The sequence below is a fragment of the Diospyros lotus genome, chromosome 4, assembly GCF_014633365.1.
Source record: "Diospyros lotus cultivar Yz01 chromosome 4, ASM1463336v1, whole genome shotgun sequence".
NCBI classification, from domain to species: Eukaryota; Viridiplantae; Streptophyta; class Magnoliopsida; order Ericales; family Ebenaceae; genus Diospyros; species Diospyros lotus.
The window spans coordinates 14,444,007-14,463,035 of NC_068341.1; the positions used below are offsets into that span (position 1 = coordinate 14,444,007).

At 36.8% G+C, this 19,029-nt stretch overlaps 1 protein-coding gene across 1 annotated transcript; it reads right to left on the reverse strand.

Annotated features, from left to right (window-relative positions):
- Nucleotides 1-5,413: 5,413 nt before the first annotated feature.
- Nucleotides 5,414-18,654, reverse strand: LOC127800097 (glucose-6-phosphate isomerase 1, chloroplastic). Its single transcript, XM_052334521.1, has 14 exons — nt 18,029-18,654; nt 15,697-15,819; nt 15,508-15,606; nt 15,311-15,394; nt 10,086-10,229; nt 9,935-10,000; nt 8,926-8,994; nt 8,718-8,825; nt 7,744-7,796; nt 7,519-7,657; nt 6,775-6,931; nt 6,510-6,588; nt 5,928-5,994; nt 5,414-5,826 (listed from the first exon to the last, which is right to left on the reverse strand). The coding sequence occupies exons 1-14, from the start codon at nt 18,560-18,562 to the stop codon at nt 5,692-5,694; spliced, it is 1,857 nt and encodes a 618-aa protein (XP_052190481.1). The 5' UTR covers nt 18,563-18,654; the 3' UTR covers nt 5,414-5,691.
- Between the last annotated feature and the right edge of the window lie 375 nt (nt 18,655-19,029).

The following is a 19,029-nucleotide window of genomic DNA, read 5'->3' on the forward strand; positions in this document are numbered from 1 at the left end:
CTACAAGAGATATTGGTACATACACAAGCACAAGTGAATGAAACTATTTCAACAAGCTCTCAAAGAAGATCCTCTCAATTAATCCTTTGTGTGCATTGTGGTGTGAAAATGAGAAGCAAACTAAAACCGACGCTCTCATCCTTTCAAGTTCTCCTCACTTCATACCAATAGGTTTGTAACAACTATTTGGTAAGGTACTTTATTACATTCAAACTGTTGGGTTGTAAAAGATAAGTTTTATTTATCTTGTTGTAAGGTTTTAGTTGAGCCCGTAAAAACTCATTATGTAAGGTTTTAGGGTGAACTGTGATAAAACTCTTGGTGTGGTTGATCACTAGTGAAAGTGATTGTGTTTGAAAATCCTTCAAGTGAGTAAGCTTGAAGGTAGTGGAGTAGGCGGGTGCCGAACCACCATAAATCTCGTGTGCAAATTGCTTTACTATTTTACTTGCTTATTCTCATTGTTCATGGTTTCACAAGAAACATTTTCAAAAGCTAAAAGTTTCAAAATAGGTAAAACAAAGAGGAAAGTTTCAAAATATACTCTCTTAGGTTTCGAAACATACTTAACAGAAATGTTAGTTTTGAAACATATTCTCTTAGATTTCGAAACATACTTAACAGAAAGGTTGATTTCGAAATATATTCCTTGATATTTCAAAATATTGTGTTCTGTCATTAATAGGTCTTTAATCTATCGAAAAATTTACCCTAATCCCAATTCACCCCCTTTTGGGATATATTTGTCATCATTTAGAACTAACAATTAATTCATTTAGTAAACTCATTTGCCAATGAGCACTTACACACTTGCATTAGAGTCGGCACACAAGTAGTCAATGAAATCAACCACACTTCTTATGAGCATGCATAGTGTATACCGATCTTGACGGTACTATAGAGGCCACACTCTATAATCTTATGATCATGAATAGTTTAAGAATGAAATATCAATCATTCAATCTCATTACTATGATCTCTTCATAACCCGATTTACATTGCTACACTCTTTGGGATTCATCTAAATAAGAAAATATAAAGATGAATTTATTGTCAAGTATTAAAAGAAAAATACAGTTATTAATCAAAATATGTTCGAGATTAATATCAGATGTAGCCAACTCACAACTCTTATGGTTGGCTCCCAGGTTATAACTCTATCAAGAGCAACAAATGGTACAGATATACACAAAGCATATATTTGTGTTGTTCCAAAAGGAAGTTGAGCAAAACAACTTCTACATTTGTTTAAAGAGATCGAGCTTCGTAAATGCTAGTGTACAGCGTGGAACGTTTTGAGCAAGGGAAGAATTTTGATAGGCATCAAGAGTTAACTTATTACCCAAAGTATGATTCTATATCATGTAGTTGTCAAATGTTTCAATTCAATGGTTATCCATGCCTACACATGCTATGCTATTTAAAGAAAAAATAAATGTTGGTGTTACCAAAGAAATATATTTTAAGGATGTGGACAAAGAATGCAAAGGTTGGGCTCGTACACAAACATTTGATTGGGCATGGGTTATTATCACACAAGACTTTGTTGTTAGTCGATGATGCATATTTAACAAATGCTCACAACACTTTTCTATTGGATGGATTCAAACGTTTACATATTAAATTTAAAGATATTGACAAAGGAGAAAATATTGGGATGAACATGAATAAGAGCAAAAGTTGCGAGGAAACCCAAGTAGTATGTGATCTGAATGTCATTAGAACGAAAGGGTGTGGGAAGCAATTAAAGTTATCAAAAGAAAAGGTAATGTCGTCCCAATCTATTAGAACATGCCGCAATTGTAACATTAGTGGCCACGATAAGAGGACTTTCCCAACGTTGCGTAATAGGTAATGTATTTTTCAGATTATTTCTCTGAATTGATTTAACTCAATTTACAAGTTGTATTGCTCGTCTCATATTACTATTTCTTCCAATCTTTTCAGGTTGGATGGGTTGAATGACTCACATCACCTCCAGCATTCTTTTGGTGGATCGCAAAATGATAGGTTCACGAGTATTGCTGATAACAACTATGATATTTCTCATGTGAATTTCAACAATTACTTTCCATGATGGTTCGTTTGTTTTAAGTCGATGTTCATGTCTACACCGGGCAACAAATCAAGCTCATCCTTTATAAAATATTCTTAAGTTGTAATTTATTTACAACATTGCTCAATAAATAAATGTATAACATTAAAAGATATTGTAGTAATATTTAAAAAAATTATAAAACTATCTATGTATGTATGTGGGGGTAATTGGGGGGTTAGGGGGGTTTGGGTGAGGAGGGGCGCACCTAACATTGTTTAATTTGGGGGGAAGGGGTAACATGATTTACTAGGGGGGCATATACTGGGGGTGGGTGAAATGGTGGTTGTTGCCTGATGTGGCAATGCCACGTCCACGTCAGACAAGATAAGAAATGCTCAACGCGGGCAGGTGATCAAGCCTATTTAGTTATATGTTTGTTAAAAATTAAAGAGTTTAAATAATGTCAATCTTAAATATTGTTTCAACAACATTTTACAAAAACTCTTAAAATTTTCAAAAATGCTATTACCAGCTTATTTTGTTCACTAAGTTAAACATTTTGCCCTAAAAAAACTCAAATATTTCCAACTCTCTATCCTTAAAGCATTACATTCTCTCATCCATTTCCCATTGTAGCTTCCAGATCAGTCGTCGCCTTAATCTCCTTCTCTACCATCTCCTGCTTCCAGATCAACCGCCTCCTTCTCCAGCCCAACACCATCGCTATTGTTGTCACCTCGATTTCCTCTTTTGTCGCTGTTGCTGTCACTCCATCCCCTGCCCTTCCTTCTCTCTGTGTATATATATATATATATGTTAGTGTAGTATGACCTAATGCTAGATTTAAATGATATCTAGTGGGTTTATAATAAATACATTTGTTTTATATTTGTATATATTAATAAAAGACAAGTTTATTTTCATTTATAAACTCTCCAGCTTGCTATATGAATGAGTCACTCGATCTCTTGTTTAAGAGTCATATTCTTAACTGTTAAGAATGTGTAACAAGATTATCTGGTGATAGGATTTCTTAAATAATTATTGGTCCTTAGATTAATCAGATGGGGACTCTAATTAGTCAAGTATGGACTAGCACAGAGTTTACTACCTTGATCAATATGAGTTACTGATGGTAAGGGTGGTGAATCATATGCCATATAACATAGGGATGTCTCTAGTAAACTTATGGGTGGTTGTTGGAGAACAATACACTGAATATGATGTAGATGACTAACCACATGGCATTATGGATAATGGTCATGTCGTCCAATTGCGATAGCATAGCTGATCCTTAGAGTTGAACTGATGCGGTTGTCTTGTGTATTGGTATGTGGGATTTGCTAATGGGTCGAACCATCCAATTGCAAGGTGAAAATGTTCATCAATGTAGTTTCGTGTTGTTACTATATATGCAGGCAGGTGTTCAAGGATAAGATCTATCACCCTTGTTATTAAGATGAGGTGAACGTTCTATGTGGTCTACTATTGGTGTGACAAAACAATTCCTAGTTAGTGTAGATTGATTATTAGGAAATGTGTTTTCTAATGTGTAATCTAGTTATATTGATAAGATTCGACACATAGTTAATGAGTTTGTGAGTTTATCATTTCATGACTTTTGCTCAATCAGGACGTTAGGTGACAAAAGTATTATATTGCATGATAATCGTCAACTATAATAGGTTCACTTGAAGTGAGACTCCACTGTCTTCTATATTGTCCCGAACCGTTACTAGGCACTTCTTAGGAATTCTTTAATTATCACCAAGATATGGAGAGATTCTTGTGATAAGTCAAGGTGTTAACCGGTGCCAAATGAGTTTTGATGTTATCTGTTTGCTAACAAACAATGAACCTAGAAAATCATACACCATATAGTGTTGTATTTGATATCGGCATTATGCATCAATTGTGTCTTAGATATGTCATTAAGTGTTAATGACAACAGTGCATTAATTATTAGAATGCTAGAGCACTGAGAGTCGACAACCTCATGTCTAGGAGTCGACCGACTGACTAGTGGACTGGAGTCGACTCTCGATGTTGCCTCGACCTCTCTTGGTGCAGTCCATGTGGCAACAAATTGAGGAGGTGGGGTAGGTGATCGGGGCAGCTTCAATTGGGATGTGTAAGAGGCAATTTGAAGAGACATAAATTGCTTGGCATTTTCTGTGCTTCCTCTACTTCTTTTGTCTTTTTCTGCTTTTATTTTAAAAAATTACAAGTGTGTGATTATCACGTGTAGCATTGACACACGGATGCTGATGGCATGGAATCCTCAAGCTAGCAAAGGAAGAGGTGCACAAAATGATACCGAATAGAACACTAGGTGTAAACGGACTAGAACCACCACAACTTGAGGTAGATTTGCTTAAATGCCCAAGTTGTGTATGGTGTATGTATTTATTGCTTCCGCAGTGTATGTCTGATATACATAAAAAAATTTATTTTACCTGCACCACCATACATGTATTCCTTCAATATATATAACTATATATATATATTTAACAATAGGTTTATATATTTAACATATATATTTATATATTTTAATGTCTCAACATATATATTTAATATTTTTATTAATTAAACTAAAATATTATATTAATATATTTTTAAATAATTGTATATAATTTATCAACATGTAATGATAAAAATTTTATCAATTAGATATTAATTTATAATTTATTTTTATTAAAAATTAATATTTTTATAAATTTTATTTATATTATTTAGTAACATGTTCATTTTAATATTTTTGTTAAGTTCTATCAAACTTTTCAAACTAAATATATAATTATATAAATAATAGTTTAAAACACATTTATCCAAATATATTATCAATTTAAATGCTAATTAACTTTTAAATTTTACACAACTTATAAGTAGAAAAACTTATAAGGCCAATAAAAAAAGGGTAAGCCAAGCAGCCTCTAAGCAACGCCACGACTATATTCTCTTCCAAGGGAGGTTTTGGCACGCATGGCTGGGAATTATCTGAGACTTTGCGGTTAGAAGATGAGCCTACTAAGGCTTTCTTGGAGTCGCAGCAAACTCAGAAAGTCTTAGTGGCATGCTTTTTCAGATGCACAAATCAATGCAATATTTTCCACCTTTTGTATCAGAGTTTTAGATTTCTCCAGCCTTCAAATCTATTTTTCAATTGGTAGCAAGAGGAAGATTAGTTATTTGGAGTTGTCTTGTTGAGGCCAAAATGACCTGGAGGACAATGGCAACTACAGGCCAAACGGTGGGGGGGGGGGGGGGGGGGGGGACCACGATCGTAGCGTGTGCCAATTTACACTTTTGATGATATCTTTTGCGTTCGGCAATTTATCTTAAAAAAGATAAAAAGGCGAAAGTTCAATACATTACTGAAACCAAACCAAACCAGACCAAGTTTCATTTCAGGCTTATTGAGGACAATGCTTTGACATAATCATTAGTTAAAATGAATAGAACCAAAACATCCGTACCCCTGTTTCTTCAAAATGCAACACAAGGTAGAGCTCTCCAACAAGAACCTGTAAATTATTGAGCAGCAGACAGTGATACACTCAAAACCAAGGTTTTTTTTTTTATTATTTTGAAACAATTCAACCATTTATTCTCTCACTCAAGCAGACTGTCAAAAACCGTAGACTGGAAGCCACTTATTCGAATGTTTGATCCACTCTGCACTCCCCGAGGTACACTTTGAGGCTGCGAGGCGAACCACAGTTGCCTTCGGCGATAATTGCTCGGTCATTGGCAGCCATGTGAGCTATGATCTTGTAAATCATCTCTACCTGCCAAATAATGTGATAAAGAGGCCGGTTAGCAAGGCATTAATTATACAAGAAGATAAATGAACTTGGATGCACGGATCTTAGGGAAGATGGCTTTATACATCTTCAGAGGCATGGCAGCGTTCAGCTACTTCATCAATGGTCAGTGGTTCGACAGGCTCCTTACAGCTGGGAAAGAAACATGAAGGCACATAAGTATCATCAGTGTCTGTCAAGGCGCCATATTCATGACACAAGTGGTCAGATAGAAAACCGTGCAGGGAGGCAAGCCCTCTTTTCCAATTTTTGTTCAAGATTTTAAGTTTGAGACGCAAAAAGGAGAGGACATTGCAGTTAGTTGCAAGAAATAAAAAAAAAAAACAAAAAAAAAAACAATGAAACGGACATCTGAAATGACAAATATTTAGTGGTATAGCAGAAATTATCCTTAAGAGGGAATTAGAACACAAAGAGATTTCACATGATTCAATAGCTGTCGCCCAATGAATTATCATCTATAGGAAAAAGAATGTAGCAACTTTATTATCAGTTCAATGCACTAGCAAAGTCAGCCACCACATCCACAAAACCGCCACCCCCCATGCAGCACGAGTTGGTTCAAGAACTTTTAGAGATGATAGATATATGATGTCTATAAAGGCCCTCTTGTTTTGAAATGAATCAATAAAATGTAGGCAGCATACCTGGCCTCATTGAGTACTGCAAGAACCCGCTTCTGGAGAGCTAATACTTCTCCTGCTGCTTTTTTCCCAGCTTCCACACCTGAGATAAAAATTGGAAGGTTAATATGCATGAAAGCAATATCACTACATAGTATTTTCCCCATCAGCACAAAGTATCTTTCCGTCCAAATAGCTTGGTGCCGAAGGTGCAACATGGAAGCTAGAAAAATATTTCATGCAGTACCAATCCCAATCTTCTGGGGAACACACAAGAAAGTAAGTCTACCTGGTTGGTGGTAAGCATTAATATTGACCAGTGAGGCATAAATCCCAACTGCTCGCTCATACAACGCAATTAGAGCCCCCACTGATCTAGGTGTCACTTCTTGCACAGTGACTGTGATGGACTCCCTGTCGTTGGCATACAAGGCTGACCTAGTTCCCTGTAAAAAAGTGACAATCAGTTTGGTAGAAGAGTTCCAACAAAAGTCAGCTAATACTTCAGTAATGTTTGAAAGGTAAAATTGAAAATTAATCTATGGTCTGGGACTGTGGTAGTTTCGTATGATGTGTCTTCAGGAAAAAAAAAAAAATAGATCTCAAAAAGAAAAGTTCACTATAGCAGGTGAAAGGACTAATTCTAAAAGAAAATAACAACTCTAGCTTTTGCTCTACGGACCATGGGTACTAACCAAAGGCAAACAACCAGTTGATAATGCCGAAGTACAGGGGAAATTAATGTTACTCAATGTGAAACCTATAGGGAGTTAAGCCTTCTGTCAGAATCTAGACACAAATTGGAGGTTATATGTAAAGGGCCTGAAGAAAGGTATCTCAGTTCACTCTCAAAAGCAGTGACAAAAAGAAAGGAAGCCATCAAGTTTTGTCTCTCCCCTTCCCAAATAGTGTACTGATGATTATAAATGTGGTTTAGTTACCCATTACTCATGCCAGCTGTCCATTAAAGATTCCATGTATCTGTAGCACATCTCTCTGTTCATGACGCATCATGGTTGATTAGAAAGCTAACCTGTAACATTCCAAACAGGTAATCACCACATGTGACCCCTGGTTCAAGCTCCCAATCATGGCCAGGGGGCCTATCGCGTAAGACTTCAATGAATGTCACAAAAAAGTTGTGCACGCCCTCCCTCAATTGTTGGATGTAGCTGTATAAATAGAAACAGAAAACTTTGCCATCTTGGTTTATATTTACTGATATATGCTAAGTTATCACATCAAAACAAATACTCACGCATGCTGATCGGTGCTCCCTTTATTTCCATAGACAGTAAGCCCCTGATTCACCTGTGAGGTAAAAGAGAGGGAAAAAAGGACTGGCATAAATGATCAACAACTCAACATAAAGAGTACCAAGAGGTCTGAAGACACCTTATTGAAGCATGTTTATACTAAGGACAATAACATACCAGGCAAGATTACTAAACGACTATAATATTAAACTAATATATTCCATCACATTTAATATAAGATATAGCCTGCCTATGGTGGATAAGGATAATAATGTCCTGACAGTATATCCAGGAGATGAACTGGTTAATAGATAAGGTCCACCCCTCATTTGCATCAAGATATTTGGTCATTTGAAATGCAAGATAAATGTCATTTTCACCACTGCTGTTACCCATGTTAGATTCCAATTTCTACATGAATTGACCATGAACAAGGACGAAAGAGTAAGAAACCAGATTCCCATTAGTTACTAGATTATAGCTTCTTGTTTCTGATGAAGAAGAAAGTAGCAAATAAAGGACAAAAATGGTCTACTAAGGGATATCAGTATATATCAGAGAGGAAATGGGCATGAAGTAGGTTCAGGGCCTTGATCTCATCCTCATTTTTATAAATGGAGGAAAGAAGAATTGTTTATTGTAGTTGTAAGTGAGAGCTACCCAACCACATCTGAAGATAGTAATATGTTATAATTTATAAAAGGCCTTCCTGAAAACCAAATATAGTAAGAGCATTTTAGAGGAAAACCAAGGAGTCAGGAGTATTTCTGGAAAAAAAGTTCCTGCTCCAGCTGACGCTAGGTGAAAAAATGGCAATCTTCAATGCTAGTTCTTGCCAGACAGTTTGCAATGCATTTTAATATTGAATCTCCACTGCCAATTAAAAAGTAGTTATATGTTTGGCCATCAAATCTTTGATCTTCATTCAGGCATGCCATAGAAACAAGAAAAAAGACACAAGGTGGTTAATACTTACTCGGTTACCTTCTAGGTCAAACTCCTTCCCAAGTGATTCCATGACTAGCTGTTGTAAGTACCTACTAAATAATAGTAGGCTGTCCTTGTAAGGAAGAACAACCATATCCTGTGGAATGCCAAACAAGCCAAAGCCAGCTATTAAGGAGAGAAACTGAGGCATAACATAGTTAGGCAGAAGGCTGATAAAGAGAGACTGAGGCAACCACCTTGGATCCTACTCCATCAGAAGCCCAATACCAACACAAAGCTAGCAATGCTGCAGGGTTATTCCTCACCTGAAGAAAGCATTAATTATAGCAGAGATTTTGACATTTTTCTCTTGTAACTAATTTTCAAAGACAATAATAAATAGGAATTCAGAGGTATTCCACTAGCCTATTTATACTATCCTGGAGGACATATTAGGAATAATTCAGACTACCTTAAATGAAGATGGAGAAAATAATATATGCCAACTTGCAAAGTTGAGAAAGGGCAAAATTACCAAATTTAATCACCACTATCAGTGCAAGTTGAGCAAACCAAAACCAGGGGGAGAAGTTATTTAGAGAAATTATTGTACGAAAGTCATTCAGAAAACTTGGTTTTTAGGAGAAGATGGTGACTGAGGACTGACTGAGGATAGAGAGGGAGAGAGAGCAGTCTTTCCTAAAAACATAGATTCTGGAGTTGTATTAGAAGAAAAAAAATAACATAAACTAGCTAGAGCCCGATGTATGTATTACATGGTTAATAAATTGTAATAACTAAGAATGTAGTGATTGAGTGAAGGAAAACTGTTCTAATACATATACAGGAGAATTGAGAAAGATGTTCAAAATTGCAGTAACTGAGGGGCATTATGTTTAGCAGTCATACAACTGACAGATTAATGGAAATATTTGAATTTTTTGCATGATTGAATATATCATGTGAAAGAAAAAGTTTAGAGAACAAATGTAAGACCAACAGTACTTTATTGTACAAAGTGTTGGACAACTAAGAGAGAAGGCTGTAAATGATCCTTTGCAATGTCAAGACAAGTGATAGAGAGAGTGGAAGAATGAGAAGATAAAGAAAATGAGGAAGATACAAATACATTTCTCATAGCTGCAGGAAATCCTATACAATCCCACAACTAACTGAATAGTTCTGAATGGTGACAATATTTTGTGAATCACAATGATAATAACACAACAAAACAATGATAAAAGAACATGAATAACAAATCTTTACCACAGTGGTCCTAGTTGCCTCATCCATCAAAGATGCACCAGCAAGCATTTCTTTAATGTTAATTCCCTGAAATGACAAATTTTTATTAACAGATGCACAGCATAGAATGAAAATAATTACAAACTAACTACTGAACATAAAGGTAACAAACCTGAAGGGCTGCCGGAAGTAGACCAACTGCAGACATTTCAGATGTTCTACCACCTACCCAGTCAAACATTGGAAATCTAGCCAACCACCCCTCAATTCTAGCAGTGTTATCTAATAGTGAATTCTCTTGTGTAATAGCAACACCCTGCATGGTAAGACATGAACACAGGTCACAATTCTGCAACTAGAAAACCAAAAGAAGAAATACTAAAGATCTGCATATACAAGCAGTACTCAAGGACATATGCTAAAATAATGTTAAGAATGTGATACATGTCAGTGTGTGGACTAAGCAAGTACCTTCTCTACTACTAGATTAATTATTATTGGAAAGTAGAACAGTAATGAAAGGGATCAACTAAACTGCAGTTACACATACTAAACAGATCCTAAGACCATGTATTTTGCCTGTCATAAGAAAAGGAGGAACGGGATAAGTTATTCCATGTTTAGTATGAGTTTAAGAGATAAGATAGAATCCCCTAAGATAAATGTCATATCAAGCATGCATGGGACTAGGAGGGGTAAACTTGCCATATTCTTCTCGTAATTGCACCCTTTGATGGCCCAAAAGCCTTGGGTATATGTATATGTGTGTATATTTATTATGATTATGTCAAATGCGTTGTTATATTATATTTACCATGATTTCAGAATATTATTATGGCAATATGATATAAAACATAGAATACAATAACATGTATACAATCACCATCTAATTTTAACATAATATTTTTATTTCAAATCATAAATTATAATATTATAATAATATATTTTAGAATTTGTAATTAATGGCACTATTATTTATAAGACGGTATTTTATTCCATAATTCAATCATACAGTAATATGATGATATGCTATAAATATTATCATGAATATATGTTCCAAAATTATTACTAAATGCAATTATGATGTTTAAGTATAAGTATATTTAAGAGAAAAAAAACTATAGCATTACAATAAAGTTACTTTGCAATTTATAATAAAGTATAACTAAGAACAGTATTATAATTATATTTTGATAACATATAACATAACATAGTCTAATAGACCCAACTATAATGAGAGTGGATGGAATGGAATAAGAGAAAAGGGAGAGGAAGACCAAAAAGACTTGATAGAGAACTCTTAGCCCTGACATGAAATATGATGGTCTTAAGCATGATATAGAAGATAATGGCCTTGCAAAAGACATAGCCATGATTAGAGACGATTGAAGAGTTAGCATTCATGTATGGGATTAAGCAGTAGTGGACGGTAATAGGAGCAGGGAGGGGCCATGCCCCCCTTATATTTCAAAATGTTTCTATGTACCTTACGGATTTTTACATGGCATTTAGAATTTATTTATAGCCCCCAATATCTAAGGCAATGTATATGCTTTTATTCTAAAATGACATTGTGATTCTACCAATTTCCCAACAATGATTATACACTAACACGTGCCAACTATTTTTCATATGCAAATGACACATACACTTATAATTTGTGATTTGAAATATAAACATACATAACATTAAAGTTTTAAAGTATCTACCCTTAAATAATTGTATTAGCTGAAATTTTGGAGAGCCGGTGAGTGTTTTGGTTAAGCCTGTGCTAATATGTACATGAATGCATGTAGTTTTACTTTTACATTAATTATTTGGCCACCCAACAATAAATGTCACCTTCTGCCCTTGGGATTAAGGTTTGTGATGACAATGATATAAAACAATGTGTAATAGTACAACATATTAGTATTACATATAATTGTGACATAATTTTAAGCACTTATATCCAAAGATACTAGCATGTATATATCACATTTGTTTCTATTACACTGATAAATATTATAAAAGAACAAAATGACTTCAAAATTATGATAGATTTTGTTGTAACTATTTTATGAATATATAACTGTCACTAAATATAATTATGAGATTATTATAATTTTATTTAAAACCTATAGCAACATGGTAATGTTGCTTTATAATTTACTGTAAAGTATAATTATGATAGCATTTTTGTAGTAACGGAAAGGAGCTAATTTCCCCTTGATTAGTGGAAATTATCTCCAATCTTTTGATTGATTCCCCAAATCACTTCCTTGATTGATAGAGTATATTGTAGGAATATTATGTATATTCTTCTTTCCTAATTCATTCTTTCCTATTGTGTTGTACTCTTCCTCCATAAAAAAAGAAAGGAATCATTGTATCAAATATTCACAGTGAATTAGAGAAATTTTTCTCCATATCCATTTTAGCTTATATTGTATTAGAGCAGGGAAGAAATCACAGTCGTTCATTGTGAACACTAGGCGACCAATCATTTAATCACAGTCGTTCACTGTGAAACCCTAGGCAACCAATCATTCACTCCTAGGCCGTTGCCACCCAACACCGGCCGCCACCTAACCTTCGACTACCGTCACCATCCAAATCCAGCAGTCGTCCAATCCTAGGTCGTCGCCGCCACCATCCAACATCGACCACCGCCTAGCCCTAGCTGCCATCCAACTCCGGCCGCTACTATCCAACCCTAGTCGGCGCCCTAGATCGCCGTCGTTTCAGCCCCAGGCAGCCCTTGTGAGACCGCTAAAACCCTAGCTGCAACAGATTGAGTTTCTCCCCGCCACCGTTTCAGCCTTAGGCAGCCCTTGCAACCACCGAAACCCTAGCCATGCAGATTGAGTTATCGGACAGCCTCTGCGACCTTCCGTCGGCCACCGACACGTCATCAAACGCCCTCTACGCCCTTTCCATCATTACCTTTGGTACCAGCCTGAAGCATCTTTCAGCACCTTTGTTGCTACATTCTGTACAAGCCAAACTATGGTACACGGGAGACGTCAAAGCCGACGGCTGGGAACATTCTGACTTCCCCACCATATGCGGGTCGAGCCTCGAAGATGATTTGTACGTTCAAATGATAAAGCAAATTATAACAAGAAGTGCAAAATTTACAAATTACAATAGGCCCTTTACAATCTTTAGGAGGCCTGGTCGTGAAGCAAGGTATAAAAAAACTAAGACTTGCCCGACTTGCAATAAGTTGAAAAATGTTTGCCAAGTCTGCCTTTTGGATCTCAACTATGGATTGCCAAGTCAGGTTCAAGATACTGCTCTCAGTATTCATTCCAATGACGCCTCTTCTACAACCACTCCGGTCAATTAGCCACAAGCAGGACCCTTCAGCAAAGAGCAACTTGATCAAATCTTGAAACTGCTACAATCTAATCCGTTACCTAGTACATCTAATTGTTCATTAGCTCAATCAGGTAGAAATTCGTTAGACTTGTCTAGTTTTTTTAAATCTACTCCTTGGATCATTGATGTTGGAGCATCAGATCATATGAATGATTATCACATCTGCCTGCTTCGTACATTCCTTGTTCTGGTAGTGAAAAAATAAGGACAACTGATGGTAGTCTTTCACATATTGCAAGTAAAGGTCTCATTAAACTCTCTGATAGTATTGGTCTTAAATCAATACTTTATGTCCCTAAGCTTGCCTGCAATCTTCCAACTGTCGTGTTACCTTCTTTGATTCGTACTGTACATTTCAGGATCAAAACTCGAGGAAGACAATTGGAAGTGCTAAAGAGATAAGTGGACTCTATTATTTCAATGAGGATGTCTTCAATCATGAAAAAACTCACGGATTAAGTGGTACACGTTTGATTTCTATTTCTGATCAAATCATGCAATGGCATCTTAGGCTAGACTAACCTAGATTTCCTTATTTGAGACATTTGTTTCCTGAATTGTTTAAAGGAGTGGATCCTTCTATGTTTCAATGTGAAAATTGTCATTTGTCTAAAGATCATCGTGTTACATTTATTTCAAAACCCTACTGCCCTTCAAAACCGTTTTATTTTATTCATAGTGATGTTTGGGAACCCTCAAAGGTTACCACTTTATCTAGAAAAATATAGTTTGTAACATTTATTGATGATCATACTAGATTATGTTGGATCTACTTACTTGCCAAGAAATCTGACATGGCTAGAATTTTCAAAGAATTCTTTTCCATGATTGAAGCCTAATTTAACACAAAAATTTGTATTCTTTGATCTGATAATGGAACCAAGTATTTTAATGAATGTTTGGGGGCATTTTTGAAAGAAAAAAGAATCCTACACCAATCCACATGTCGTGAAACCCCCCAACAAAATAGAATTGCTTAATGCAAAAATAGACTGTCGAATCCCTGATCCGACAAGGAGAATTCTCTTATATTTAGAGGAGAACTTGGCGGGAAAATAGAAGAGGGAAGGGAAATTCAGAGAAATTGGGGAAGGAGAGAGAGAGAGATTTAGAGGGAAATTTGGAAAAGGCAATTCAATTGTATTTTCATGCCTCTCAAATGGGCTGGGACCGAGTTTTATACTCGTCCACCCTCATGGGAAGCTGGCACCAAAAACGGTTGCCACTCCCGAATTCAAAATAAAATGTGTAACTGCCTTACCATTGTTACAACCCTTATAGTTCTACTTTCCCTTTTATTACAGTTATACCCTTAGGTACACAACATAGACATTTACCCCAACAAATTGTAATTTAGTTTTATTCTTACCTCAAATGCATGCACATAAAGAAAATTTAAAAGTAGCTTACCAAGGTATCCCATGCTTAATAAACATAGGAAAGACATCAATATGACATACGTTATCCCAGTAGATATGATCTCATCATCTCCTGGAAATTGTATGCGGTCTTATCCCATCCTATAAATCAAACATGCACCAAGGGTACATGAACATTAAAGGAAAATTATGCCTGTGATTTAAATAAATAGATATTTGTAACCTTATAACACTGTAACTACCAAAATCTGGAGATATTTCCTATTATCTAAAATAAATTCAAAGAAATCAGGCAATATTATGACCTGCAGTCCAATGAAACAACTCGAGCCATATAAAATCAAAGCAAGGAAGACCAAGTAGAATTACAAGTAAAAGAGTTACAAGGAAAAGTGTTTGTTGGGCATGGGAGTTTAAGAGGCTCAAGTAACAGGTGGACAGCCTGAACCTCAAATTAGAACAGCTAAAAGCAGATTGTCATGAGGTTCATGAATAGTGACGAAAAGACAGCATTGAAGTGAAAACCCCCCAGGCATGTTACTCAAGTTTCAGTATCAATTATTGCAATCTAGAAATAAAAGCGCATGTCACATTAATATCCTAAAGAGCAAGGAATACCAAATAAAAGCAGAAATAAGAACCTGGGAATCAAAACCTGCTTTGCAAAATCCAGGCCAGCTTCACGGAAAGCCTTCTGTACTTCCAACAAACCATTTCTAGTTTCTGGAGTGCCTCCACTCTAAGAAGAATCAGAACCAACAAATTGTTAACAACTATTTTGGATACAACTTGCAACAATCACAACATACACATGCATTTTCAAAAAGGAAGAACAGTTAATTCCATGCAGACCTTTGATATAACTATTACAAGTGTAGAAGCCAACTCAGGGCCAAGCTGTGCAATCTGGTGATCAATACCAGCTGGATCTGTATTGTCAATGAACCTTATCTGGCAACGGGAGGGAAAAAAAGTGAGAAAAGATGTATGAATGGTAGATGCCTAAAAACCTTTTCATGTAATTCAGAGGCTGTTACATACCTTTAAGGGAGGATTATCAGGAGCCAATGCCTCTGCGACAAACTCTGGCCCAAGGGCAGAACCACCAATTCCAACAGAAAGCACATGCTTAAATCGGCCCTCAGGAGATGATGGGGGCTTAATCTGTGCTTTTAACATCAAATTTTAGATATACAATGCAGGGTATATCAAGAAAGCTCCACCAACAATGTGTGAGCAGAAAGCATAGTAAAATACTAAAAAATATTTACAAATTAAGATGCACCATGCTACAAATTACATATAAATAGCAGAAGGGTCAAGGACTAGAAAGTAACAAGTGCATCCTGAAAGTTTAAGTTTACTATGCCTGAATGAATGACTCTAAAGAAGATGTAGCAACCTGCAAAAATGGAAATTGATCATAGGTTGCTGGTTCTTGATGGAAGTCCTTGTATGGATAATGGCATACTAAGTAGTGCAAGTTTGAGTTTTCATAACAAAATAATAAGTCATAAATTGGTCAGGGTGACAAATATTTGTGCAAATCCCTACTTCCATCCATGAGAGATGTCATGGAAACCCAGAAAGTACTGCAACATTCTCTAGGCACAAAAATAATAAGCATGATCTTTTAAAAGAATAATTTAACTAAACAACTCCTACTCCAAGTCTTGAGAATCAATCAAATTCAAATGTAATATACTAAGTTCTTATGCACGATGTTCTCATCCAAGAAACTTCCAACAACTTTCTGAGGAATTTTATATTGCGAATACTCGGCCACAAGCTCACCACATGACAATCTCCAATATGCCACATCATTCATAAAGAACCACACCTTAGCCTCGTGAAGGAGACTCATGGATTGCCATATTTCACATTGACATGTTTAATGTCCTCCACTTGAGACCTCCAAACTGCTTAAGCACACTTGGTCTGACCAAAGACTCATATCCTGAGCTTGACATTTCTCCAGATGCGACTCCAAGTGATTTTACCATAAATTTAGGGTATGGCAGATCCCAAGGGACTCCCATTGCAAGACTTGAGAGACTTGTGAATTGAAGGCTAGAGCTTAAGGCTTCTACAAGGTGCTTACCCCCTCCGAATGGAACCCTCAACCTTGGTCAACGAAGAGAAAAGAAATCAAGAAAGAAAGGGAGAGACCTATGACTCAAACAGATATTATGTCCCTTACGCTACAAGAATATACCCTTTGACAGGGTGCACACATACCATCATCACTTCTTCCAGTAGCATAACCCTTGACTGCTATGAGAACATCAGTTGGTGACAGCTCCACTCCTAAGATTATCAAGTTAATTGTCCCCTTTGTCAGGCCACATAGATAGGGCACCATCTATCTTTTCAACAAGTGGCACTTCCTAGACCCCATGGTGATTAAGGATCCCTATCCAATATAAAAATTACAAGATTAGACTTCTGGAACCCATTGGAGCACACCCCCAAAGAATATTCCTGCTGGCCCTCCCCTACGACTAGCTATCTGTCCCCTGTTTTCTTAGACCATCTCCCTTCCTGTACCCCTCCAGCCTCAAGAATATCTTGTGTGCACCATCACCACATCATCTTGTTGGCATTTCTCCCTGACCTCTTTCATTCAAATATATTATTGAAGCTCATACATTTGTAACTGAAGCAATGTTGTGTGTTCAATAATGACAATTGAGCGCGTTCTTAAATGTCTAGACTCTAGAAGTGTCCTACAGTTTACCAAATACATATAATCAGCTTGAAGAAGAGATTTATGTCTTCATCACACTTGAGAGGAATCTAATTTCAAGGCAAAAGAAAGTCATTTGAAAAAAAAAAAAACTAAGAGACAAAATGCACTTGCATCGTCATCCTAATGACACACAGCCTCATTTGCTTGCCCCTTCTATTCTGGTGAGCTGCTATAGTAATACCATGCAATAGAACAACTGTGCTCCAACAGTGGCTGTCCACTGAACATTTTTATCCTATATATGAAATTGAAACAATTCTATCATTGCTATGTAGAGGGAAAAAAATGACCCGTTTCAATTTAAGACAACCCACCTGCAGAAATTACTCTTACTTACAGAACTACCATGCCAAATCATTTTGACAGCCTATCCAGTAAATCCTAATATGAGACCGGTAAACATCTAAATTGCTCTTTCCCATCTATATAAAGGGTCAAGATTCGAATTAGTTGGTTTATATTTTCTGTTGCTGCAATCGAAGTTAATTTTGTTGTTGCCTAAACATTTCCATCAAATAAAAAATTTGTTTCCCAAAATTTTGAACCCGATATAATTACTAAGTCAGTAAACAGAAAAGTCAAAGCTCGATAGAAAACAAATCAGAGACTCGAGTACAAACTGACCTTGCCACTGACAACGTCGTTCGCGAAGTTGGACACAGCTTCAAGCGCGATCTCGATCTTCGACCTCAGGAACGACTTGGGCGCGAGCTGAGGGTTCCTGAGCCAGTAATGGCCGACCATTCGGCCTTCGTCAGGGTTCGCAATCGCGCCCTTCTCCAGCTCCTCCATGGCGCGGAATGCAGCCTGAAACTTGGGCTCCATCTCCTGCACGAAGGCGTTCGTGAACCCGATCCGGCTCACGTCCAAGTACAGCCCCAGCTCCTTGTGTTGGTACAGCCAATCCACGTATTTCCGCCAGAGCTCTTCCGGATCCTTCTCCAATCCGCGGCCGGCGGGCGACAGGCTCGCCGGCTCGACCCGAGCCACGGCCCGAGCCGCCACGCTCGAAACGCGCTCGCAGCATCGATCGATGATCTTCGATCGTTCGGCGAATGCGATCGATTCTCTCCAAATCGGGGGCGCTCTCGGAGCGAATTTGGTTTGTGATTTGAACGTGGACGAAGAAGAAGAGCAGAGACCAGATATTGACGCCATTGCAGATCGCTGTCTCACATTTCTCTGTGTGCGCTGGTGATTGCCGACGGCTTTTAAAGACCCCGTCTGGCGTTTGCCTAATGCCTTTGTGGTTTTTCTTTTTTTTTTCTTTTTTTTGGCATTATTTTGCAAACCTCTGGCCGTCTGTCTGTCACATCGTCATTGTAGTTGACGATTTTTTTTTTTTTTCTTTTCCATCCATAAAAATGACAGGTCATACCCCAATTTAAATCATATCGGGAATGAGTTGTAATTATTTTTTGACTATAGATATTAAAGTGATGTAATGATAATTATCAAAAAAAAAAAAAAAAGATAGAAATTTAAAGAAAAAAAATATTGAGAGCCAAAAAAGTTCACTGCATTGGAGTAAAAATACAAAATTATTCTAGTTCACTTTGTAAATTTACAAAGAGGCCGCTACCCTATTTTCTTCTCTCCCTTCTCATAGTCATCGCCTCGCTGTC

Excerpts from the sequence above, each read along its gene's own strand:
- LOC127800097 (XM_052334521.1), bottom strand. The coding sequence starts at position 18,562 with ATGGCGTCAATATCTGGTCTCTGCTCTTCTTCTTCGTCCACGTTCAAA. Across the intron at positions 8,826-8,925 it reads CTGATGGAGTAGGATCCAAG|GATATGGTTGTTCTTCCTTA; the intron begins GTGGTTGCCTCA and ends GGCATTCCACAG. Across the intron at positions 6,932-7,518 it reads ACCTGTTTGGAATGTTACAG|GGAACTAGGTCAGCCTTGTA; the intron begins GTTAGCTTTCTA and ends ACTTTTTTACAG.